General features: G+C 46.1%; 4 protein-coding genes across 6 annotated transcripts; 2 read left to right on the top strand and 2 right to left on the bottom strand.

Moving 5' to 3' along the window:
- Positions 1 to 12,274: 12,274 nt before the first annotated feature.
- Positions 12,275 to 15,025, top strand: LOC125510810 (reticulon-like protein B8). Of its 3 annotated transcripts, XM_048676075.1 has the most exons (7): positions 12,293 to 12,474; positions 12,588 to 12,619; positions 13,525 to 13,782; positions 13,864 to 14,032; positions 14,133 to 14,271; positions 14,426 to 14,495; positions 14,624 to 15,025. In XM_048676075.1, the coding sequence occupies exons 3-7, from the start codon at positions 13,539 to 13,541 to the stop codon at positions 14,785 to 14,787; spliced, it is 786 nt and encodes a 261-aa protein (XP_048532032.1). In that variant the 5' UTR covers positions 12,293 to 12,474; positions 12,588 to 12,619; positions 13,525 to 13,538; the 3' UTR covers positions 14,788 to 15,025. The 3 variants fall into 3 exon arrangements, with proteins under 3 accessions (XP_048532030.1, XP_048532032.1, XP_048532031.1); XM_048676073.1 differs by lacking the exon at positions 12,588 to 12,619 and having other exon boundaries at positions 12,275 to 12,474; XM_048676074.1 differs by lacking the exons at positions 12,293 to 12,474; positions 12,588 to 12,619 and adding an exon at positions 12,641 to 12,664.
- Positions 15,026 to 15,177: 152 nt separating this feature from the next.
- LOC125510812 (FAM10 family protein At4g22670-like) lies at positions 15,178 to 16,632 on the top strand. Its single transcript, XM_048676076.1, has one exon. The coding sequence runs from the start codon at positions 15,450 to 15,452 to the stop codon at positions 16,167 to 16,169; it is 720 nt and encodes a 239-aa protein (XP_048532033.1). The 5' UTR covers positions 15,178 to 15,449; the 3' UTR covers positions 16,170 to 16,632.
- Positions 16,633 to 16,734: 102 nt separating this feature from the next.
- Positions 16,735 to 19,866, bottom strand: LOC125510809 (ribosome production factor 2 homolog). Its single transcript, XM_048676072.1, has 7 exons — positions 19,724 to 19,866; positions 18,991 to 19,083; positions 18,325 to 18,528; positions 17,853 to 18,098; positions 17,533 to 17,769; positions 17,299 to 17,364; positions 16,735 to 17,204 (listed from the first exon to the last, which is right to left on the bottom strand). Exons 2-7 carry the CDS (start codon positions 19,066 to 19,068, stop codon positions 17,097 to 17,099), a joined length of 939 nt encoding a protein of 312 aa, XP_048532029.1. The 5' UTR covers positions 19,069 to 19,083; positions 19,724 to 19,866; the 3' UTR covers positions 16,735 to 17,096.
- Positions 19,867 to 20,339: 473 nt separating this feature from the next.
- Positions 20,340 to 24,046, bottom strand: LOC125510808. Its single transcript, XM_048676071.1, has 3 exons — positions 22,693 to 24,046; positions 21,667 to 21,756; positions 20,340 to 20,689 (listed from the first exon to the last, which is right to left on the bottom strand). The coding sequence occupies exons 1-2, from the start codon at positions 23,867 to 23,869 to the stop codon at positions 21,683 to 21,685; spliced, it is 1,251 nt and encodes a 416-aa protein (XP_048532028.1). The 5' UTR covers positions 23,870 to 24,046; the 3' UTR covers positions 20,340 to 20,689; positions 21,667 to 21,682.
- Positions 24,047 to 24,881: the final 835 nt, after the last annotated feature.

Raw genomic sequence — 24,881 nt, 5'->3', positions numbered from 1 at the left:
TGAGGACAAAGTACCGGTTACATGGAGCTTGCAAAATGCAGCAAGGTGCAAGGCCACAAGCAGCCTATGGGAGAGAAAAGAGAGACAGAAGGAAGGGGAGGGATGTTACATCAGGCTAAACAAGAATATGTGGGAGCACTTTAAAAATTTATGTGCAAATATGGATCCTCATTCGCGTCCTCGAAGTGTTCAACTGAGATGACTCTCACCCAAGTGAGCTCTTGCACATTTCCTATTGTACTGTTTTGGGCCACTAACATCGAATGACCCATTGTGTGCTGAATTGGCCCCTCCTTGGTTTTTCTTTTATTTGACAAAAGACAGCCACAGGTGCATCGCATATGTGATATGTCATATTTATCAAGAAAGCAGACAGTACAAACAAAGGACAACAAGACAAAAAAAGACCTGTGAAAAATAAAATTACATCAAGACTATACTGGTCCTCATCTCCGTGTGCTTGTTCGTCTTTGCCGTGGCTGGGCCGGCCTGCACTGGGAGCGCCAGATCCGCGCCTCCACCGTGCCCCAGCGGGCGGGCTGGGATGTCTGTGCTCGCCACCTGCGCCTTCAGGTTCGTCGGCTTGAAATGGCTCTCCATCTCATCATTCTTTGATTGCTTTGCTGCCTCTGTTGAAGAAGAGTAGCCTGCTTATGTCGATGATGTTTATGAGCCATGTCACGGTAACTCTTCTGAATCTGATCTTCAGTGGCCAAGAACCGCAAGTTGCCCAACCCAAGCAATGCATAGTGATCTCGCTGTTGACTTCCAGAACCACACTTCTTTCCTTCGCTGCTGAAGTTATCTGAACTGGCAGAAAAATCTTGGATCCTGTCATCTGATTATCAGTTTCAGTGTCTTCTTCCTCATCAAGGCCATGGACGGAGCTTCAATGCCACCGCATGGAAAAAATGGCCAGCAGGTTCATACTTGGAAGCTTTAACAGGCCGTCGGGTCAATTAGATGACACATAGAAAGGCACGCTATGTATCATCTGTGAAGAGTACGTGATCAGAAGACAACTCCTCTTGGAACCCTTTGAACAGTGTCTTCAAGTTGTTAAAAATGTACTAGTGAGCCAAAAATGTAACTGCTCCAGTAGCACAGGTGGTTCCAGCTCTCATCAACACAAGGGTAAAAATACAACAGCATGGGTACATTATGACTTTGCTTCGGAACCGGAGGCATCGGAGATCGGAAACCAGTATCTACGCTTGCCATCCCTGTGTCCGTCGTCGATCATACCAAGTCCCCCCTGGTCGCGCAACAGAGTTTCATGGGTTAGAAGTCGCCGATATTATAGACGCGGCAAAGAATTTTACAGCAAATTTTAATCTGGGCATGCACATGGCTCCAGAAAATCGCAGTCTAGGTCTAAGTCCAGAGTGAATATATCAGAGTTCCAACATAACTAGTTGCGGTCTAAGAAACAAAGCTGGTTTTCTTTCCTTTTGGCGCCGGAATGAGCCATCTAGATTTCTACCATAAAGAGGAAATCCAGAGGTGGTGTTTACCTTCAGCAAAGTTTCAAGGGCATCGATTGCACGGCCAGTTGACCATAAGAACTCCTTCTCAACTTGTTCTACGGTGACATGGCCTTTAGCCTGCGTGTGAGTGATGTTACAACTAGAGTAATGTGGTCACTATTTCTAGATTTGCTTGTGATTTCACTATTTCTAGATTTGAACATTGTTATAGAGAAGCAAATAAAGTTGCTTATGAGCTAGCTAGGTTAGTAGTCTCTCCGACTTGCGATTTGTTTGAGGAGCATGTGGATGATATTGTTCCTATCCTCATTAAGGATGTAACTATTATATTAAATGAATAAAGCGCATTGTTTTTTCAAAAAAAAGGAGGCCAAACTTAACGACAGCTTCATATTAAGGTCAAGCGTCTCCTTTCATCTCTGACATAACGAATAATCTTGCTTTGCTACTGTTCCTAACATCTCTAGTTTCACATACATGTTGTAACATATGGTTGACTCCTCTCTCAACTGTTGATGTATAAATGTATTGCCTAGTCTCTTTCATTAGATCGGTCTTTTGGTTGCATTGGCTAGAGCATGCACTTCTACATGGTATCGGAGCCAAGAGGTCTTGAGTTCAAGACCCGGCTGGCGCAAGTATATTGCAGCCCACTTTCGGTCCACGTTTAGGCCTGAGGGATCCACACGTGAGGGGGAGTGTTGACGTATAATGTGTTGCCTAGTCTCTTTTATTAGATCGGTCTTTTGGTTGCATTGGCTAGAGCATACACTTCTACATCAACCTCCCCTCAATTTGATCATCTCAATGCCACCTATCCTATTTTTTTTCCTAAGAAGGTGACCTTTCTAGTATACTAGGCTACTGCATCCAGTATGTTAAAATGAGTATAACGACATCGGCGGAAGATCCATCTATGGTATATATACATGGGAAGCAACAGTTCGCACGAGTGGCCGTCGATGAGCATTGAATTCTTGCTTAGGTTGAAGACACATATGAGTTGTGATTTGCGAACATGCAACATATGGACTAGTAAACGTTATTTTAAAGAACACGGTATAAGTATGGATCCTATTTTGTGTACTCGAAGAGTTTAACTTATTAGTAGATTGTAATGATAGGACTGGACTGTACCTCTACTCCTTCAACCAAGTGAGCTCTACTGATAATTAAGCTTAATTCCATCTATTTTATGAATTATGAATTATATTTTTTGGGGAACACAAATTGCAAGTTGCTTGTACACCTACAATAAACTAGATAACATGGCTCCCACATGCAAACTGAGTCTAGGTTAGATGGTTAGGTTCCTTGTGGTGGAACCAGCCTACTAGGGTTTAAGTCCTACACTTGACACTTTCTGCTCACATTTTTCTGAATTTATTTTTGTTAATATCAAGATGTTGTGCCGACTCGGTATCTCAGAGATTCTCATAGGAGTAGGGTGTGCCTATGTGCGTTCAAATGGGTGAGTATACATGAGCATCTGCGTTTGTGCTGTGTTAAAAAGCATGGCTCCCACATGGCAACATTTCGATTGCAAACAATGACTAAACATGTGTCTACAATTTAATTAAATCATTGTTTCAAATCAGGGGGCATTTTTATTTCATTTTATTTTATTTAGCAGAGAATCAATGTCTACCAACTTTGAAATCAGCGGACATTTCAGTCCAGCTTTTGCTTGTATTGTTTGTGACCTTGCAACTCTAGAATAGTAAATATAAGGAAGGGAGCTTCATTGTACTTTCTTGCATTACCGATTCTTCCTAGCAAGTCATATCATATGAATAGTAGTGATTAGACAATGGGAAAGACATAAGTATAATCAAAGTTCAACGAATTTTGAATAATAGGTCTACCGTACTTAATGTAGGAAAAAGTACACTCAGTTGGAAGTGTACCAAAACACAGCAGTTTGTGAAGATAAACAAGGCATGTCAAACTCAAGGCTAACAATAAGTCACCTCAAATAAGTATGTTCGGTGATTATCAAGGTTCTTGGTGACAATTTTATATGCAACTCTCATGGAATACTAACAAGAGACTTGGGGGAAAAGTAGTGCCTTTGGTACTGAATTACATCGGGAGATGGTTATGGGCTTTACATATAATCAGAAGCCGCTTTTGGGATGTGGGCTTGCAACTGGGCAAAACCGTGTTTGGTCGGGCTTCGAGATTCACGTTGAGAATAGTCAGGAATCCCAACTTAACGAAAGCCCTCACCTTAAAGTCAAACATCTCCCTTGCATCTCTCAACCTCATCATGGACTTGCTCTGCTAGTATTCCTGACATCTCTAATTCCGCATAAATGTTGTAACATATGTTTGATTCTTCTCTCATCATCCCCTCAATTTGATCATCTCAATGCCACCTATCTAGTACTTCTTTTTCCCCAAAAGGCGATGTATCTAGTATACTGGGCTAGTGCTCCAAGTATGTTAAAATGAGTCGAACATTGGTTAAAGATCCATCTATAGTATATATACACGGGAAAGCAACCATTCACACACGAGCGACTACCGGTGAGCATTCAATTCTCAATTCGGTCGAAGGTGCATGGGTTGTAAACATGTAACAGATAGGCTAGTAAATGTTAGTGTTTTAAAGAAGACGGTAGAAGTATGGATCCCAATTTGCATAATCTAAGAGTTAGACTTAGATGATGGTACCGATATGATTGTACCTCTACTCTTTCAACTAAGTGAGCTCTACTGATAATTAAGCTTAATTCCAGCTCTTCTACAAATTCTGGGTTTTTTTAAGGAACAAAAATCATTTTTAAACCAGCGAACGTTTTGCTTCATTTTATTTAGTAGAGAATCAATGTTGTGCCTCCAAAGAGGTGAAATGACGTCCATGGGTGTGGACACCGTCAGCCACCAAGAGCGCGACAAGGTTTCACTTGGAGCACCGCCCAACTTGGTCATGATCTTGATCACGGGTGCTCTCCTAGTTCACGAGTGTTGGTGAATGAGGAAGCAGGGTCTTGCCAGGAGGGGTTCAAATGACGAAACAAGCAAGGTGACCTCATCACCGCACTTTAATAGGTGAAGTTGGTTAACCCTAGGTAGGGGCACGGTATCCCCTTTCATATGCAAAACCAAATAGAGGGGTAGTGGGCCCAATAGCGGGTGAAGAAGGACATGACAAGCGTACCAGTCAATGGGAGTCCAACTCAGACCGCACCAATCAGGGCCGCCACTTGTGTCCCAACCTGAAACAAGGAGGAGGCACTCCTCCCATCTTGTTGATCCTCCACCATGCACTTGGTCGGGGGACGCCGCTCCAGTGGAAACACACACCCCCACCATCTCCCCCCAGGAGATGTCCGGCCGTTGCCCAGGTTCAAGGCTGCACTGAGCCAGCTGGTGACATGGTCCGTGGGGCTGGCAACGAGAAGCCATAGTCACTCTGGTCTCCGTGGTCCCAACCACATTGCGGGTCTGGCGAAAGAAGGCCGCAAACATGACAAACTTCGGGATGCGTCACCACCTGAAGGTAGTGACGATCGGAACGACAAGCTCTGGCCACCTAGAGTGAACGCCTCCCGGTGGGCTCCAACTACTACCACTCTTGTGGCTTGAAGAGGAGCATTGAAGTGAGGAAATCGCCCAGAGTAGCGGAGTCGGGACGACACGGGCCAAGCTGAGGGGAAGGAGGCACCTCCTCTTCCTTCTCCACAAGAGTTCGTCCAATTTCTACATTTTAAAAGCGATGAACATAATCCAATATAAATGCAACTTTCTTCTTCAATGGTAATATGTAAGAAAGATGCTTCAGAAAAAAAGATCACCGGAAATTGGCATTTACAGACAACACTTATCTCACCACTACAATGCAAGTATGTTCCTCTTGTTGTCAAAGATTTCTTTACAAATGCAAAACTACCTCAATGCTCACAAAGTAGACGTTGTTTGCAAGAAAAAATAGCCTTTGTCGGCTAGTGGTTACCCTCCTCATCCACTTTCGTTAATTCCCTAAGCACATGGACCTTCTTCTGTAATCTTTTGATGGTTGCCACTTCCCCTCATGTAGCACCTGCATCACTTTCCTAGTGAAGTTCTCCTCCAAAACATCATGTGTTGTTTGTCAGTTCAATGGGTCAAACTTGATACGGCACTGCGAAAGAACATCCTGAAATAGTATCTATAGTGAGTAGTGTATTTGTGAAATTTGATCCGAGAGCCATCAAATCTCACAAAAAAAGCAATGTTGCAGAATAGGGGTATACATTGTTTGCAAGAAAAAATAGCATACCTAAATCCAAGAAATTTGACAATCAATTAATGATAACCTTTTGCTTGTAGTTTTATAAACTTGACACTTTAGAAATAAAGTACACTCTCGCATAGTGTTGTATTTTATAGCAAAATTTAAATATAAGAAATGAAGCTTCATTGTACTTTCTTGCATTACCTATTCTTCCTAGCAAGTAATATCATAGACAAAATAGTGATTATGCAGTAGGAATATGACAATCGAATAATGGGAAAATATAAGTATAATCAAAGTTCATCAAATTCTGGAGTAGCAAGTGTATCGTACATAATACAGGAAGAAGTACATTCATTTGAATCCAAAGTGGACTAGAAACAACAGTTCATGGGTATAGATCAAGCATGTCAAACTCAAGTTATCTTAATAATAAGGAAACAATTCCTTATTTAACACTACCTTAAATTTCGTTTCTTTATTTGACACTGAAAAACTTTTTCTTCCCTATCTAACAATGAGTCCAAATTTTATGCCCTTCATGACACTTCCATCCATTTTGAGCCTAAATGACACCTGAAAAGACCCTTTTGCCCCTCATGTGGTATCTGTGTGGGGCAGGAGCGCGCGCACACACACGTGCAGCACACCACACGCAGCGGCAGTAGCACACATGCAGCAGACATACACACACGCACGCAGCAGCACACCGAGCAACACGCACACAGCCGCACAAACGCACACAGCAACGCACACACTTACACACGCAGTAGCACACACATGCGCGCGCACACAAACATACCACATGAGGGGCAAAAGGGTCTTTTCAGGTGTCATTTATGCTTAAAATGGACAGAAGTGTCATAAAAGGCATAGACTCGTTGATAGATAGGCAAGAAATCATTTGTCGATGTCAAATAGGGCATAAAATTTAAACATGTTAAATAAGGAATTCTCTCATACTCATGAGGGGCAAAAGGGTCTTTTCAGGTGTAATTTATGCTTAAAATAGACACAAGTGTCATAAAAGGCATAAAATTTAGACTCGTTGTTAGATAGGGAAGAAATCATTTGTCGATGTCAAATAGGGCATAAAATTTAAACACGATGTTAAATAAAGAATTCTCTCAATAATAAGTTACGTCAAATAATTACATTTGGTGATCACTGAGGTTCTTGGTATTGATTTTGTAGTCAATTCCAATGGAATACCAACGGTAGACTGGACCATATAGCATCTTCGGTACCAAAGTACATCGGGAGATGGTTGTGGGCGATATAGCAAAAAGCGGCTTTGGGACTTCGCCCCTCGCATGTGCAAAAAATGTGTTTAGTTGGGTTTTGACTTTCTCATACAAGAAGCTAGTCAGGAAGTCCAATATAACAACGGCTTCATATTGAGGTTAAGCATCTCCCTTGCATCTCTGACATGCATGATACCCCTGCTATGGTACTGTTCCTGACATCTCTCGTTCCGCACACATGTTGTAACATTTGTTTCATTCTTCTCTCGTCCCCGCCTCAATTTGACCATCTCAACATCTCAGCACCACATATCCCATACTTATTTTCCCCCGGAAGGTGACCTATGTAGTATACTAGACTAGTGCTCCAAATATGTTAAAATAAGTTGAACGGCACCGATCATGTGTGGTATATATACAAGGAAAGCAACGGTTACACGGGCGACCACCGATGAGCATTCATTTCTCGTTTCGGTCGAAGCTGCGTGAGTTGTGAACATGTAGTAAATGGAGTAGTAAATGTTAATATTTTAAATAAGACCGGACACATATGGATCCTACTTCGCGTACCCGAAGAGTTCGTACTTAGATGATGGTGCTGGTAGGACTGTACCTCTACTCTTTCAACTGAATGAGATCTGCAGACAGTTAAGCTTAATTCCAGCTCTTCGATGAATTATGATTTTCATTTTTGCGGGAGCGAAAATCCCAAGTTGCTTGGACACCTACAATAAACTATTACTCCCTCCGTAAACTAATATAAAAACGTTTAGAATACTAAAATAGTGATCTAAACGTTCTTATATTAGTTTACAGAAGGAGTACTTCATTCATAATGTAAGACGCTTTTGAAAGTGGGAGGGAGGGGCTTCTCTGGTGCCAGTCCCAGAAGAAGCAGGGGCTTCTCTGGTGCCAGTTGCGCGGCCCGATCGGGTGGACACAGCGGCAGGGGCTGCGCCGTCCCCCTCAGCCCGTGGTCCTGTCAAGACACGGCGTGTGGCCAAAGCGGTTACCGCTCGCGGTATCCGCCTCCGCAATCGCATAATTTAATGCGTTTCATCTTCTGGAACATCCGAGGCTTCGGCCACGTTGGGAGGCGGACCCAGCTAAAAGAGTTCATTCGCGCCGAGGATATCGATGTAGTTGGCTTGCAGGAAACCATCAAGGCTGAATTCTCTCACCGAGACCTGCTAGCCATCGACCCGCTCGAGCGCTTCGCGTGGCAATGGGTACCTGCGGTGGGCCACTCGGGGGGTCTGCTCCTTGGCATCAGCCATGTTTGCTGCGAAGTGGTGGCGTGGGATGCCGGCCGTTTCTTCGTGTCGGCACACGTCCGCCATCGCGCGACACTCCGCGAATGGGAGGTTATCGTGGTTTATGGCCCGAACGATCACTCGCACTCGCATGAGTTCTTGGGGGAACTGCAGGAGAAGGTAGCGGCCTTGGGTGTGCGTAACTTACCACTGATAGTCGGTGGGGATTTTAACTTAATCCGTTCGGGAGCGGATAAGAACAACGGGATTATTAACTGGACAAGGGTGTCCATGTTCAATAACGCGATAGCATCAATGGCCCTTAGGGAAGTGGCCCGCGTGGGCGCACGTTACACTTGGACAAACAAGCAGCTTACACCGGTTCGGTCAGTGCTAGACCGAGTTTTTATGTCCGCGGAGTGGGAAATGCTTTTTCCCATGTGCTCCCTACACGCAGAAACGAGGATCGGGTCGGACCACGTCCCTTTAATCCTCTCCTCGGGGGAGGATCGGTTAAAACGAAGCCCACGGTTTTTCTTTGAAACTGCGTGGTTTGAGCACCCGGAATTTGAGCAACTCTTCCTCTCCAAATGGGAGACTTGTGTTGCCCGGATCGGGCACATGCGAGGGCCCATGGATTTCTGGATTGCCGCAGGGGCGGGGATGCGGGCGGCTCTCAAAGGCTGGGGGGCCAACCAGGGTCGTGAGGATAAGCTGCTCCGAGCGCGCTTGGTCGCGGACCTCGCCCGTATGGATGCTGCTGCGGACTCACAGGTCTTCTCGGAGCAAGACTGGGCTCAGCGATACGCTGTAGAGGCCCAAGTTGAGTCCCTCCTACGTGCTGAGGAGGAGTACTGGCGTAGGCGGGGTGGAATCAAGTGGACGCTCAAGGGGATGCGAATACAAAATATTTCCATGCCTATGCTAACGGCCGGCGACGTAAGTGCGCCATCCTGAGACTGCAATCTGAGCAGGGGCTCCTTTTGCGCCAACAGGATATTGTACGTCACATTTATGACTTCTACATCTAGTTGATGGGATCTAGGGAGGAGTCCAGGGCTCGGCTGCGGTCGGATGTTTGGGATCCCGTTCTGCGGGTCTTGGACGAGGAGAATGAAGGCTTGGGCCTCGCCTTCCTTCCCCAGGAGATCGACCAGGCGGCCCTTGGGATGAAATCTGACACAGCCTCGGGTCCGGATGGGTGGACGGTGGCGATGTTCAAAAGGTTTTGGCAAGTACTCAAAGGCCCTATTTTTGAAGTATGTAACGGGTTCATGCGTGGCACAGTAGACATCTCTCGCCTTAACTTTGGGGTTCTTTCGCTTATCCCCAAAGTTCAGGGCGCGAACAACATTAGACTTTTTCGCCCAATAGCGCTTATCAATGTCCCGTTTAAAATTTGTTCTAAGGCTTGTTCTACGCGCTTGTCTCCGGTGGCTCATCGTATTATTAGTAGGAACCAATCAACTTTTATTCGTGGTCGCAACATCTTGGAGGGGCCGTTGGCCCTCCAAGAGATCGTTCACTCGCTCAAACGCACTCGCCAGCCGGCAATTCTTTTGAAATTAGATTTTGAGAAGGCGTACGATCGAGTGAACTGGGAGTTCCTCCGACAAATCCTTCTGGATCGAGGATTTTCGTCGGTTTGGGTTCACTGTATGATGCAACTGGTCTCGGGAGGCCAAACGGCGATAGCGGTGAACGGAGAAGTAGGGAACTTCTTCCGCAACAAGCGTGGGCTGCGTCAAGGGGACCCAGCCTCACCGTTGCTCTTCAACTTTGTGGCAGACGCCTTGGGCGCCATGCTAGACAAAGCTCGCTCAGCTGGCCACATCAGGGGAGTGGTCGGTAACCTGATCCCAGGAGGTGTGTCACACCTGCAGTATGCGGATGACACTCTACTCCTTTTTGAGCCGGACGCACACAGTATTGCAACGGTTAAGGCCATCTTGCTGTGTTTTGAACTCATGTCCGGACTAAAAATTAACTTCCACAAATGTGAAGTGGTGTCCATAGGGATGGACGCGGCCGAAAGTGAGCGGGTTGCCAACTTGCTCAATTGCAAACTTGGAAAGTTTCCGTTTACCTACCTCGGCCTCCCGATCGCAGAGAAGAAATGCTCGATTGCTGATTGGGAACCTCTCAACACTAAGGTGGCGGACCGGGTGTGTCCGTGGAGAGGTCGATTTATGTCTTCAGGGGCAAGACTAATTCTTACTAACTCCAGCCTCTCGTCCCTACCCATGTTTGCCATGGGTATGTTCTTGTTGGCTGATGGGGTCCACACGAAAATGGACACACCACGGGCACGTTTCTTTTGGGAAGGAGCGGGTCCAAAACGGAAGTACCACATGGTTAAGTGGCAAGCCGTATGTAGACCTAAAGCCCAGGGGGGCCTCGGGATCATCAACTCTAAGCTGATGAACATTGCACTTATGTGCAAGTGGATCTGGAAGCTGTCCCAGGGAGGGACCGGCCTCTGGATTGACCTCCTTCGTGCCAAGTACTTCCCGCATGGGAATTTCTTTGAGGCAACACCTCATGGGTCCCCCTTCTGGACCTCCATCCAATCCCTCAAACCATACTTCGCCAGGGGCGCGAGGTTCACGGTTAATAACGATCGCTCCATATAGTTTTGGCACGACGTTTGGATCGGCCAGCAGCCTCTTTGGTCTGAGTTCACCCTTCTCTATTCCATCGCGGTTGAGCCCAACCAACTGGTTGCTTCGGCTCTTAGTACCTCTCCGCCTCCCATCTACTTCAGAAGGGAACTTTTGGGGCCGGAGCTGCCAGAGTAGGATCGCCTGCGGGCTCTGATAGCGAATGTGCGTTTGTCGGACTCCGCAGACGAGGTCTCTTGGAGATTTTTGGGCTCTGGCAGGTTCACTGTCAAGTCCCTGTATAGAGAGTTGTGCCGCGGCCATGCCCCTATGGCAGCCACGGGGCTTTGGAAGGCGCGAATCCCGCTAAAGATTAAGGTCTTCCTATGGCAATTATGCCAAGATCGCCTTCCTACCTCTATCAATATTGCTAAGCGCAATGGCCCTGCTTCCGGCCCTTGCGCTTTGTGTGATAACGCGGAAGATGCTGACCACGTGTTCTTCCGGTGTCCTTTGGCGCGCTTTGCTTGGAGCGTGGTTCGTGAGGCCGCTGGGGTGGATTGGGATCCACGCTCACGCTCTGAGCTTGTGTCATACCTATCTTCGATCCCGGGCTCTTTACGCCGGATAATGTGGACGTGTGCCTCGGCCATGCTGTGGGCCTTATGGCATATTCGTAACAAGTTTACTATTGAGGGAGTGTTTCCCTCTCACCCCGCTGATGTTATTTTCAAATGCATCTTATTCTTGCAGCAGTGGGCACCGCTGGGAAGACAACAGGACTCTGATCTCCATCGACAAGCTATCGCACGTCTCCGCTCCATGTACTCGGCGTCCCGAGCCCCGTCACCTCCGTTTGCTGCTTCATAGGGATGAGCAGCTCTTTTGGTCTTGGTTACCCTTGAGCCTGCGTGCTCGTTAGTCTGGCTGGCTATGCCATGTAATGCACTCTATTTCGTCGTCTTCGCCATTTTGGCAGGCCTTAGAACATGGTTGACTAGCTTCGGTTTCGTTCGTTTATTTGGTTTGTTCCATTTGTGCATGCTGCCTATGTTGAGGGCTTTATTAATTTAAAGCCGGACGTCTTTGACGTCTATGTTTTAAAAAAAAAGTGGGAGGGAGGGAGTACTTAATTATAGGATAACATGTGCTCCCACGTGACAGCGTTCCGATAGCAAAACAATGCCCGCAATCCAATTAAATCGTCGTTTTCAAATCAGCGGACGTTTTGCTTCATTTTAGTTAGCAGAGAATCAAATGCTGACCAACTCAATCAAGGCGATTTGCTCAACGTACCAAAGCCACTCAAAATATCCTGCGCGGGCCCCGCTCGCCCCTCGTGCTCCACACCGGCGCCCCGCCGAACGACCCCCCGTGACGGCGACATCCCCTTACGCGCGGGCCCGCGACTTGCGCCCCACCCCCGCGGCCCCACCCGTAAGCGAGCCCCACGCGCGCACAAACCTGTGCACGCGCCTTGCAGAGGGATTTCACGATTCCGATAGCAAATAATTCTGCTGCGGCGACTGCGTTCACCTCCCCCCAGCCCCACCCCACCAACACTCCTCTCGCTCGCTCGCTCGCCGCCGCCTGCTCCGCGCGATCGACTCCGGGAGCGGGAGCCGGAGCGGACGCCTCTCTGCCCGCTGAGCTCCCTCGCGCCCCTCCTCGGTACGGTCTCTCTCCGGCGGCTCTGCTGCTAGTTTGGGTTGTTTTTCCTGCGGCGATGTGGATGGAATCTGAGCCGCTTTTCCTGTTTGCTCGTTTGTTGTTTTTCCTGAAAGCGATGGAGAGAGCGGCTTTGCCGGACGGAAAGGTAGGTAGATTCGTGAGTTCTTTAGGATAAGAAGAAACTTTCGGGGTAAACATGGTTTGCCTGTGTAGTTTTTCTTCGTCCCTTTTCTGCTGACCGGATTATTAGCAGACGAGCTCTGAATATGCTTCTGTTGTGGGTAAAGAAGAGATGGGCGGCCTTCTCTGCTGATTGTGCCCTCGGTTGCTTCCGCAACAAAGCCAAGGACTTGTAGATTGATATTTTTGATCCATAAAGTACCGGTCTTTATCTGGTTAGATCCCCTTGAAGGGGACGGTTTTGGTGGTGTTTGCAGTAATTTTGGTGGTGCATAACTGAATGTCATTTTTCTCTCGCTCAACATGATTCAAAAAAAAAAAATAGTACGTAGTAGTATATATTTGGACAATAATTGCTCAAAAAAGTGTTTGTCAGGTCATATATCATGCCTGAATGGGGTACCCTGGTGTACTAGATTGTTCATTTATGATGGAAGTTTTGGTCAGAAATGAATGATGAAAGGCTGGTCCATGAATGAATGAATATTGATTGTTAAACAGGCATCCGACTCAACTTACCAGTCAGCCTGAGAGAGAGTCCTAGCAAACAGTAATAACTTACCAGTCAGCCTGAGAGAGAGTCCTAGCAAACAGTAATAACTTACCAGTCAGCCTGAGTGAGAGTCCTAGCAAACAGTAATAACATAAGCATGTACTACACGCTTTAGGCCCAAAAGTTGAATGTATGGTTCTAAACTCCCAGTAAAGTACGTCAAAGCAAATTGCATTGGCCCGATTTCTGATCAGACTCATATATTTTACTACCATGTTTTTTCTCTGTCCTGCTTCTCTGTATATGCTCTTGTCAGCTTGGTCTGCCCTATACACGTCTTGGATATCACGGGATCATAATACCATCCTACTTCACAGTGAGCTCGAAATACATGAAGATGTCGGAACATTCTGAGAGCACGGCTGAAAAGCTCATGGGCAACATCATGGATACCATTGCTGACAGGCTCCCCAAGCAGAAGTCTGACAATATCATGAGCAACATCATGGATACCATTTCTGACAAGCTCCCTAAGCAGAGGTCTGGCCGGTTCGATCCTGGTTCAGTCGCTGATGTGAAGAACAAGATGTTTGGTCGTCAGAGGTCCCTCCATGGAGTTCTGGGTGGCGGAAAGTGTAAGTCATCTTATCTGCTCATGTGTTTACTTACGTTTTCTCCTTGTGGGCATTTCTGATGCTTTTCTTTTGTCATTGTAGCTGCTGATGTGTTGTTATGGAGGAACAAGAAGATATCTTCCAGTGTTTTGGGTCTCGCGACAGCTATCTGGGTTTTCTTCGAGTGGCTTGATTACCACTTCTTGACAATCATTTCATTTGCCCTTGTTCTTGGAATGGTGGTTCAGTTTGTTTGGTCCAACTTCTCAAGGTATGGAATTTTTGAAGTGTATGCACAGTGTGTGTCCTTTTCAGCAACATAGCAATAATAATAATAGAAAATGCCTTGTCAATGTGATATCACAATGTAGGTCTTCTGAAATACCCCGGGTTAAGTTGCCAGAGGACCTGTTTGTGAACATTGCTGTTGCCATCGGTGCCCAAGTAAACAAGTTCCTTGGTTTCCTTCAAGATGTGTCTTGTGAAAGAAACTTGAAGCATTTTGTATTGGTACGTAGAGCTTTACTGTGTTCCTTGTGTATTCCGTCATTGGTGATCATTACATCAAATAGGAAAGTATAAAGAAAATCAATCCTGCATGTGGAAATACTGTGGCTGTTCATCATCAGGCGATGTTTTGATGTCACGCCATGTTTTATTTCAGGCAATTGTCGGATTGTGGGCTGCTTCTGTGGCTGGGAGCTGGTTCAACTTCCTGACTGTCATTTACATTGGTAAGACCGTAAGAAGCTGTAGCCTCTCATTTCTCTGACTTTTTTTTTGCCATCGAGAAATAACATACTGTTCCTGTTTCGCGAATGCATGTATTAACTTGTAAACATTTTCTGATCACCTGGAACAGGGTTCGTCTGTGCGCACACGCTCCCTGTGCTGTACGAGAAGTACGAGGACCAGGTCGACGACTTCCTCTACAGCATCCTGGGCCTGCTCCGAGAGCAGTACCAGAAACTCGACAGCGGCGTCCTGAGCAGGATGTCCACCAAGAGGAACAAGAAGAGCGAATAGATTAGATCGGAGGGCACTCATGATTTATCGAGTGAAATCCCTTCTGCCTAGTTTGTGTGCTGCGGACCTGTAGTGTCATGTGAGAGCATGTGTGCTCAAGTGCTTCCTGAACAGAACCAGAACGCTGGTTTAAATTTAACCGCGACGCTTGCGTCTGTTCTCCCAGTTATTTGTGGGATGCTGCTCAACAAAATTGGTGAGACCATAAGTTGTCTGCATATATTGGAAGTTGAGCTCAGATTCGTTGTGCTTTGTCAGAATGAGAATTGCTTGCTGCCATATCCAAATTTGCGATCGCGGTGATTTTATTTTCGGCGATTGCGATGAACACTCATGCTCTCCATGCGCAAATTTCTTGCGTGCTGTCGAAAATCTGGTCAAAGGGTGCAGATTAAGCACCGGATTTGGAAGTCAGAAGGTGACCCAAGTTGTTAGTTTTCAGGTGGTGTTGCTGTTGCACGCCTCCGGCATGCACCTGGAGCTGCTGGAAAAACCCATGAGATGATTTACAAATCGGAGTGCAGGCAGCTCACCATGATCCAACCTACCCCCAGCTCCAAGTTACCAGTCACCACGCTATAAAACCTGCACCGCTCACGCGTCTCCCACTCACCACCTCGCCGGCAAGAACAGCACCCACGGAGCTAAGAACAGACCGAGCCATGGAGCAGAGCATGCCGTCCGTCTTCCTCGGCGTCCTCGTCCTCCTGGCCTGCGCCGGGTGGGGGCACGGCGTGCGTGTCCTCCACGACAACGACGTCGACGCCGAGGGGTACGCCCAGGAGTTCGCCTTCGGCTCCATGGCCGCCGCGGAGACCGCGCCGCAGGACGCGTCCTTGGACGACTACGAGGACGAGATCAGCCGGGTGGAGTTCGAGCCGGGGCGCGGCGCGTCCTACGACGCCACGGTCGCCGCAGCCGCGCCCAGGCCTGCCCCGGGACCGGCGACGGCGGGGAGGGACGATGTGAGTTCCGGCACCAGCAGCATGAAGTGGTGGCTGCCGCCGTCGACGATGCCGTCGTTCCCGCTGTTCCCGAACCCCGGCGGCATGCCCGGGATGCCGATTCCTGCCATGCCCGTGCCTTTGCCCGCCCTCCCCGGGATGCCCGCCATGCCCATGCCGGGGGGCATGCCAGGCGGCGGCATGCCTATGCCTATGCCAGGAGGCATCCCCGGCGGCGGCATGCCTATGCCTATGCCGGGAGGCATCCCAGGCGGCGGCATGCCGTTCAGCTTCAAACCGGAGGGATGGGGCGGGGGCGCCGGCGCGGTGCCATCGCCGCCCAGCCGTGCGCAGCCGACGCCTCCTGCCGCCAGCGCGAGCGACGGCGCCAACGACAGCGGCGGCGACAACCCGAACCCCAACGGGGCCATCCACTGACAAGGAAGGAAGGAGAAAAATAGTGGCATCAATCACCTGACCTGGGTGCCATGGCCAAGAGTATAAGCCCAGAATCTTTTCACCAGTAGTAGTAGCTACTAGCACCTGCACTGCTACAGTGCCATTGCTCTGAAAAATGCTCCAGACAGAAGCAGCAAAATTCAAAATGATGAACAATTCGTATGTATTTTGACACGTGAGCTACACAAAAGAATGAAAAGTTTTAGTGTGTTTGTTCATCAACTTCTAAAAACCCTACAAGGTCAACTCCCTACATTGCCATTGCTCATCTCAGTCCGGATGTAGTTCATACTAAAATGCCCAAAACATCTTATATTTATGAACGAAGGGAGTACTACATTGACACGTGAGCTACACAAAAATGATAAATTGGTGATTTTGAAAGAGTGAACAATGTGTTTACTGTTTATACTATATAAAACAAATGATTTTCACTTTTTTTTGTAGCTCACGTGAACCCAAGCACTAAAACACGGACAAGCTGCATATTCACAGGGCTACAGGATTTAAAAAAACATATGCATAAAAGAAAAGGCGACAAAAATGCAGGATATACAGATTCAGAAAAGAAAATGGCCATGGTAACCAGACTTACACCATGTCATCTCAACAATCATCTCAGATCAGCTAATATCAAGGACTAACAACAATACTAAAACAAAATACTCGTAACACACGTTGCTCCAAAAATTTCACACTAATAATGTCTGATAGATAAGCTGCCTCAACACAGATGCAGAAGTCCATAGACAGGTTTTACGGCCTAAAAAGACGGTACCGCACTATTTACAGCTCAACCTAACAAGTTGGTCTCCAGTTGGCTTAACACAGCCGCTGCGATCGTCAGGTGCACCAAAAATCCTTAAAAATGACCAGTTACCAAGAATGAGTAGCCTTCTGCGTTATTCACTCGGGGTTGACCTTTTGCTTCTTCGAATTCTCCTTGTTTTTCTTGGCTTCACGGCGCTCCCGCTTCAGGCCCTTTATGTCGCTTGTTAAGGTCAATTTCGAAACCTTTCGGTCAGAAAACCATGGATCGGATTAGTGTGGCAAATAGGTTAATATTTAAGCTTCACAGCTGCTAGTGAAACAGTTTAGAGACACAAACCTCCTGGTCTGGAATGTAGATCCTGCCCTCCTTGCCATCAATTGGATTATTCGTCACATTTTTCACCTGCAAATATGTTAAATGTAGTTCTGAGTTCATACTGGAATACAAGTTATTGGTGTCAAAATTAGGGCAGGAAGTATAGTTGTTTATGGCTAATGGCGCCATTTTGCAACCTAACCAGCAGGATAACAATATCTGATGAACAAAAGACAGCTGTTCCATTGGATTTACCTTCTTAGCATGACCAGGAGCCTTCATAGCTTCCTTCTGTAAACTTTCAGATGGACGTTGGTGCCGCCTAACTACCAGGTCCATTGAAGGACCGACTTCAACCAGCTCCATCCTAGGAATAGATGTGCCTGACCTTTTTAGACGGAGAGCACAGTGCATCATGTAGACAGTAGTAGGGGAAATTGCTGTGCACACGAATATCCGATCTACACCAGCGAGGTTCAGGTTCTCTACCACCTGTATCAACAATAAACAGGTTACTAAATTAAGCTCAAGGGATTATCCCTGCCCTACTCTCTAACTTATATAAAGATGCACACCTCTCCTTTGAAATGATCAAGGAGCATTTCCTTCAAATGCTTCAGCTCATCGACACTCTCAAAGTGCTCCCCAATGAAGGCAAAGAAAGGCTTGGTCCCAAGTTTAGGCGCCAACTTTTTATCATATGCATAGGATTCTATGGATTTGTAGTTCTCAACTCCTACTTCAACAAGGTCGTATATGTGGTGATCGTAAGTCCTTCCCAAAACAAGATTGTTGGGCCTCTTCTTTGAATGAGAACCATACTGCAAAAACATAAATAGTTACAGTTAAAATTAATAGAGAATAATATTCTCTACATTTAATATACAAAGAAATAAAATGAACAGGTCACCATAACAGACATGGAAAAAGTTTCAGATGAGTCATTGCCTAGCTCAGTCTACTTCTGCGATCATCAGTTTAATATATTTTTTTCTGAAGTGAGTAACAAGTCTCACCACTTACACAATGGGAACTGATATAACTTACCACTAAGAGGCTGCAGTCAGATTTAAGGGAGAAGAACTCCAGGGAAGTTTCACCCCCGCTCTCAAATGGCCTGATGTTGTCGTTCTTCTTGGTGTACTTCACAGCATGATCACGCTTCAGGTGAAAAAGATCTGCGAGCACATCTTTCAAAACTGTGCTAGTCTTTGTACCATGTAGAATAAGCATCTTCTTGCCATTCTCAACCTGGAACAAACATTAGAGCAACAGTCTGATACAGGAATCGAAAAGAAACGCGTACATGCTATTTATAGTTTCTTGTCATGGAAGGTTATAAAGCAGCAGAGCCTTCCAATAGAAACTAATGTCAAGATTTGCAAGTGGTTATATGCACAAAGCATATAACATGTGCCAGAAAGTCTGGCCAACCCTTTTGCGTGTAACTCGGCCCCAAAGTACACTGGTGCAGCACACTAGTTGAAACTAATTTGGGAAATTGCTGGAAGATACCAGTTTTCGCTTGGCCACGGACACACAAGATAATGATGATTTACGCTTATTGTAGGGGTGCCGTGTTTATAATAATTCAACGGGAGGCGGTGTGTTTCTGGTACTGCAAATTAAACTGAAGGAAATTTTGAAACAGCTGAAATAGAAAAAAGGGTCAAAGAAAAAGAAAGCTTGACATTCAAAAAAAAAAAAGCTTACAAGCTTGGGCGCGTGCTTGAGGAGTTCGCGCTTGGCTCGCATGTTCCTGGGAACCCTGATCGCCACCATCTTGCTCATCTGATTGTCCAACAGCTGAAAAAAGCATTTCAAGGAAGAGAAACAAGTTGCTTTTAAACCATCCATGTCGGACATAATAAATTAGCGTCTAGATGATAGATGATGACACAGAACGCTGCTGAATCTTGGCGAGGAACTAATCAAAGAAGCTGTACTAGTAACTGGTAAGGAAATTATACCTACATGACTGTGATAGCAACTGTAACTTTGAGCATGCCTGAATTTCCTAAAAAACAATTCAGAACGAAGCATGCATAATAACAACAGACAAGTCCATCAACATTTCAAACAGAGGCATGCGTCACCAGAGTATTATGCTGTGAATGCGTCCATCCATGGCAAGCTCCAGCATGGATGGTAAAGAGTAAAATACAGTGGCTGAACCTTCCACAGGAAAGCAACAGCGTCCATGGACGGACATGGCATAAAAGGAACTCGAAATAGATAGGATTCTGAATGCATCTTTATTTCATAATAGCACGAAGATACAGAATAAAACAGTGCAAGCACGGCGTTGTTTCTACATCATCAATTTTCCAGGCGCAGTTGAGGGCGGCTCTTCTTTTTTATGGCAGTAGCACTGGCTACTATTGCAGCCAGGAAGACGATACCCATGGAGTTAAGGTAAAAGAGGGAGCACAGGCGAGGAACAAACCAATCGAAAATCGCGGCGGCGGTGGTGCTGCGCGCGCAGTCGGTCTCGCTCTCCGGTTTGCGACGGCGGCGGCGTGTGGAAGATGCCGGTCCCGGAGACGACGGTTGGCGAGGGGGGCTCTATACGTCCTACTTAACCCTAGCCGGGTGGGCCTTCTGCACCGCGCGTGCGCGCATGGGCCGGCCTATCCTCTTTTCAGCCCGGTTATTTTGTTTCCTTAGCTCCAAAAAAAATGTTATTTTGTTTCTTCTTCTTTTCTGTTTATCTTCCTTTTTCACCTTTTTTTCGTTTTTACTTTTCCCCAAAAAAATTCCGTAATTTTTATTTTATTTTTTATACATAGGCATTTCTTACTAATGCATGAGTAATTTTCAAAAATTTATTTTCTAACATATGATTTTTTTTCTAGACACAAACTTAAAAAAATACAAGAGCTTTTTGAAACACATGACCATTCATTTATATATATACGGACATTTTCTATCGACGTATCTTAGGCAGACGCTTCATCTTTCTCAAGTAAATCAATTCAACATTTTGGTACCAGTAGCAGAAATTCAAGAATTAAATCTCCACGCCGCATACAACGCGGAACCACGGAGCATAAACAAAAGGATAACAGTACCAAATAAGTAGACGAGCGATAGCACAGAATGCACCAGAGTACCAACCATGAAATCTGTGGGATTTGCTCGGACGACAAAGAAAATGAAACCGGAGGCAATAATCAGCCGCTAGCTGGATTATTTACTAGTGCGGCCAAGTCACGGCTTGTCATCATGCCAGTTGGATGATGCCTACAATTATATTTAGGTGACACAATGAGCTACCACACCGGACAAATAAATCCTACTCTTCGCAGTTGACCAGAACATGCTCCGTAGAAAATAAACTTCCGCACTGACGGGACCTGCGCCGGTAAAGTCATTCAGCAGCTGCTCAGCAACTGAATGAGAGCTCACATACCTGCGAAACAGTCACTGGTCATACAAAATTTTACCACCGGTTGATGATGCAAAAGCCATTAAAGTTATACCACCTCACAAAGTTTTGTATTGCTAAACATAAACATCAAAGTCATCTCACTGTGGAACTTATGTCAAACCTCCAAAGTAGAATCAAACCGGCAGCAAAATCAGAAGAAGTTCAAAAAGGAAAAAAAAGTCTTTGCTTCATGGTGTTGAAAGCAGATGCATCTGCCTTGTGGCTCAAAGGCACATGTTTTAGAAATGTAAGAAATAGTCGTTTACTAATTAACGGGTTTAGATCAACCACCATGTGGTAGAAGCCTCTAGCAAGGGATTATGCATCCTATTATAAAGACACTTCCTTCAGGCCAAAATGGACACTGCTTTTCTGAACTAACTACAGCATTAAGCTATGGCAGCTGCCAAAAGGTCCTCTGGAAGGCGAAGTTGACTCTGAAATGCCGGTTCTTCATTTGGTTTGCCCTTCAGCATCGCTGTTGGACTGCCAACAGGCAACAGCCTCGAGCACCACTACCTCAAAATCTGGGCACATGTCCTCCACTGTCGCAGCATCAGGAGATGGCCAAGCATTTTCCTGTGTGATGCCCATAGATCTGCCAGATTTGGCTGAGCAATCCTCACTGGGCTGGCCACTGAAGCAAGACTGCGATCTCATTCTCATGACAGTATGCAGCAGTGGTGGCTATCAAGGAAGAAGCAGGTGTACAAGGACCAGCACAGGAATTTATGCGTGGACCAGCGCTTTCTAAGGCGAGAGTAACCAAGATCAAAGTGGAGGCAGAGAGATGGCGGCCTACTTTCAAGTTTCAACAATAGGTTGCGTGAACCACAGTGAGAATCCTCACTTGTAATTTGGTTATTCACAAATGGTTGTAAAGGGGGCATTTTGTAACAAAAACAAAAGGTACCAGTTATGATCCCTCAAATGAAAATACAAAGATAAGCTTACATTACCTGCTCAACCAATGTATCACAATACAGTCACCTTATGCATTGCATTACACAGAAGTTTGGCTTCATCAGGTCCACCACCAATGCCCATGTCTACAAGCATAAGCCAAAGAACCAAAGATACGATGGGATAACAGCGATATATTTAGATAAGCCAAAATTGAGAGAGGAAAAACACATGTTTCAGCATTGGAATAGATAAACAAAAGCACATCTACTGCCTTGCAAAGAATATTTCTGAGAATGGTATATACACTCAGTAATCCCCTAAAATGGAATGGCATGCACATAATATTAGCTGATCAGAATGAAGAAGTGATCTAGAGCTATTCCCGTGTTATCTGAAGTATAATATATTCAAACCAATAAATTTTAAGAACAAAGAATAATGATAATTCATATTTGAATAACTTTAGCTTGAAAAGATAAAACAAACTCAATTCATTTATCCTCTGGTACAAGTAGACTCTGACGCTTGCGAGTCATCAACAAGTGATAAAAATGAACTATTATCTCGTACAGATCAAATCAAGCCTTTATTATGGATTGAAGTTAGCAAGATTAAAATAAATAAACATTGGGTCAAAGGATGTAACTAGTTTTAAGCCTTTAAATGTATATTGAGCTACCATTTGGACATTTCAGCTTTCCAATTTCCAGCTGTTTTCCATCTCAGTGCGTGAAACGCAATCACTGGCATTATACGTCTTTTGTATAACACAATAGAAAGGTAGCAGTGAAATTTAGCTTTGTTTTATCTTTACATTCATGGTTTTAATCTATATTTTTCTTCATCTAATAAATTTACATAAAATGCTTGCTACCTCTGACCTCTGACCTCTAATAAAATGTTTGAAAATCATAAAAATAATATCATAAGCAACATGGCAATATGTTCAATAGCACATTTAGCGGCAAAAGGAACTGTTGACACATATTTAATTTATGTTATTATATTAGTCTAACGCCAAGGATGTGAAAAGCTTTCCATCAATCAATTGTAGAAAAGTACTCCTACTTTGTTATTACCTGCAGTATAAACACTTGTGAATGGATGAACCAAGAAGTAAGATGCCTGTATGGGCGGCTTGTTGAACTTCAATGACTCAAGCTGGACCAAGAAAATACTGAATACTGTCCTTAGGAACACCACATTATTGACCTCGCAATACCCCAGCATCATTGGACTCATTCCCCTCTTGTCCAGGGAAAGAAGCTGATCCAATTCAATAGTTTTCCCCAGCACCCATGAAACAACACCGTCACGGTCGATCTCCCTTTTCCACAATTGGATGTTGAAATCCAACAGCTCAAGGATGCCAAGCCCGCCACCGTCCACGGGCATAGCCCGGAAGGAGCGGCTGCCATCGCTGCACTTATCCAGTGGCAGAGGTATCACAGCCAGGCGTTGTGTGCCCAAATCAAACTGAAGGATGGCAGCAGTATCCCCATTCAGCGACCAGTAGAGGGAATTCCCAACCAGGGTACTCGAAACACGCATCGAAACCGTGGTGCGAACGTCGCTCTCGGAATCCACGGATACCCAGATTGGATCACCCCATTTGCCGGCCTCCGACGAGTAAACGCAGGCGAACAGCCGCTTGTTTGGCCTGTCGATGCCCGCCAAGACCACATGGAACCGGAATGGGCGGTCGTCGAGGATCCCGGCGGTGCGGAGAACCGCGCCGTTTAAGATCTCGATGACCTGGCGCTCGTCGATCGCCGGAGGGACGACGAAGCGGTGCTGGTCGCCGGTGATGGGGTCCCACACCAGGACCTCGATCTCGGCACCCCCCGCGTCGACGAGGAGCACGAGACCGTCGCGGCAGCCGAGGATCGTGCGGCCGTCGCCGTTGCGGAAGCTCAGGGAGAAGCGGCTGACCGGGACGCGGTTGGGGGGATCCAGGATCGGGGTGAAGAAGAGGCTGCTGGGGGAGTCCGGGGAGGGCTCGCGGGTGACCTCCTCGAAGAATCCGATCAGGGGAGGGGGACTGCGGAGGTGGTGGGCGCGGAAGCGGCGGACGAAGCGTCGGTCGGAGACGAGGAGGCGCCAGCGCTTGCAGACGAGGGAGGCGCGCGGGAGGGCGGACGGCAGCCGGGCTAGGCGGACGAGGATCTCCGTGAGGAGGTTCTCGTCCTCCAGCGGGGCCGCCACCGTCGGCATCGGCGCCGGCGCCGTCGAGCTTGGGAGGCCGCCGCAGGTCATCTCGCCCAAAAAACTCCTCCGGAAAATCGACCGAGCTTTGTTTTTAGCATTTATTTTTCATTTTTATTTTGAGCCCAGGTTTCGTTGTAGAAGAACCGATCAAGGCGGGCGTAGGCTTAACTGGGTCAGAACGCCGCGCGAGTAAAGACACGGTGCTGTACCTTTTTTCTGTGTTTTTTTAACGCTTATATTGTTATTTTTTCATTTTTGAATATATATATATATCGATTTGATTTTAATAAAAATGAATGTTTTTTGTCAATCAAATCAAACATTTCAAGGTACCCGTTCAAAATTTTTTAAATACATGTTGGATATTATTAAAATGCACAGTGTACATTTTGTAGATATATAGTGTAATTTTTTTTTAAATACATGTTGGAAAAATCATTTGTTTAAAAAAAATACATCGTGTACAGTGCACCAAAGGACAACCACTATCGCCGCGAATGAGCCACCGTGTGCCGATGTCGTCGCTCCGCTACCGGAGTCGGATTGATCTTGTCTATGAGAACCGGCAAGACTTCACGCACGTGCCACTAAAAATCAGCAAGTCAGAGCCGCAGTTATTGCCATTGAACCATTGAATCGTTTTGAAGTGCCTGGCACCAAATCTCGCCGCCGTGCACATAGGCAAGAAACCTTAACCTCACCGTTCAAAAAAAAGGGTACTAATCTACGCCAATGCTCTCGTCCTAATGGACCAACACAAGGAGGATCAAAGCACGAAAGAGCGGCTCGAAGATGAAGCATCGCCACCACATAATGTCGCCCCTATCAGGAAAAAAACTAACCTAAACAACTGAAGGAAATATGCCCTAGAGGCAATAATAAAGTTATTATTTATTTCCTTATATCATGATAAATATTTATTATTCATGCTAGAATTGTATTAACCGGAAACATAATACATGTGTGAATACATAGACAAACAGAGTGTCACTAGTATGCCTCTACTTGACTAGCTCATTGATCAAATATGGTTAAGTTTCCTAGCCATTGACATGGGTTG

This window comes from Triticum urartu, chromosome 5 (genome assembly GCF_003073215.2).
Source record: "Triticum urartu cultivar G1812 chromosome 5, Tu2.1, whole genome shotgun sequence".
Lineage (NCBI taxonomy): Eukaryota > Viridiplantae > Streptophyta > Magnoliopsida > Poales > Poaceae > Triticum > Triticum urartu.
The sequence above is the reverse complement of the archived record's forward strand: the minus strand, read 5'-3'. Positions and strand labels throughout refer to the sequence as shown.

Coding starts and splice junctions, on each gene's coding strand:
- LOC125510812 (XM_048676076.1), top strand. CDS start 15,450: ATGGAGCAGAGCATGCCGTCCGTCTTCCTCGGCGTCCTCGTCCTCCTG.
- LOC125510810 (XM_048676073.1), top strand. CDS start 13,539: ATGAAGATGTCGGAACATTCTGAGAGCACGGCTGAAAAGCTCATGGGC. Junction 14,033..14,132: donor GTTTGGTCCAACTTCTCAAG/GTATGGAATTTT, acceptor ATCACAATGTAG/GTCTTCTGAAATACCCCGGG. Junction 14,496..14,623: donor CCTGACTGTCATTTACATTG/GTAAGACCGTAA, acceptor CACCTGGAACAG/GGTTCGTCTGTGCGCACACG.
- LOC125510808 (XM_048676071.1), bottom strand. CDS start 23,869: ATGACCTGCGGCGGCCTCCCAAGCTCGACGGCGCCGGCGCCGATGCCG. Junction 21,757..22,692: donor CACAAGTGTTTATACTGCAG/GTAATAACAAAG, acceptor TTATGCTTGTAG/ACATGGGCATTGGTGGTGGA.
- LOC125510809 (XM_048676072.1), bottom strand. CDS start 19,068: ATGAGCAAGATGGTGGCGATCAGGGTTCCCAGGAACATGCGAGCCAAG. Junction 18,099..18,324: donor CTGACTGCAGCCTCTTAGTG/GTAAGTTATATC, acceptor ATGTTTTTGCAG/TATGGTTCTCATTCAAAGAA. Junction 17,365..17,532: donor CTCCTGGTCATGCTAAGAAG/GTAAATCCAATG, acceptor ACATATTTGCAG/GTGAAAAATGTGACGAATAA.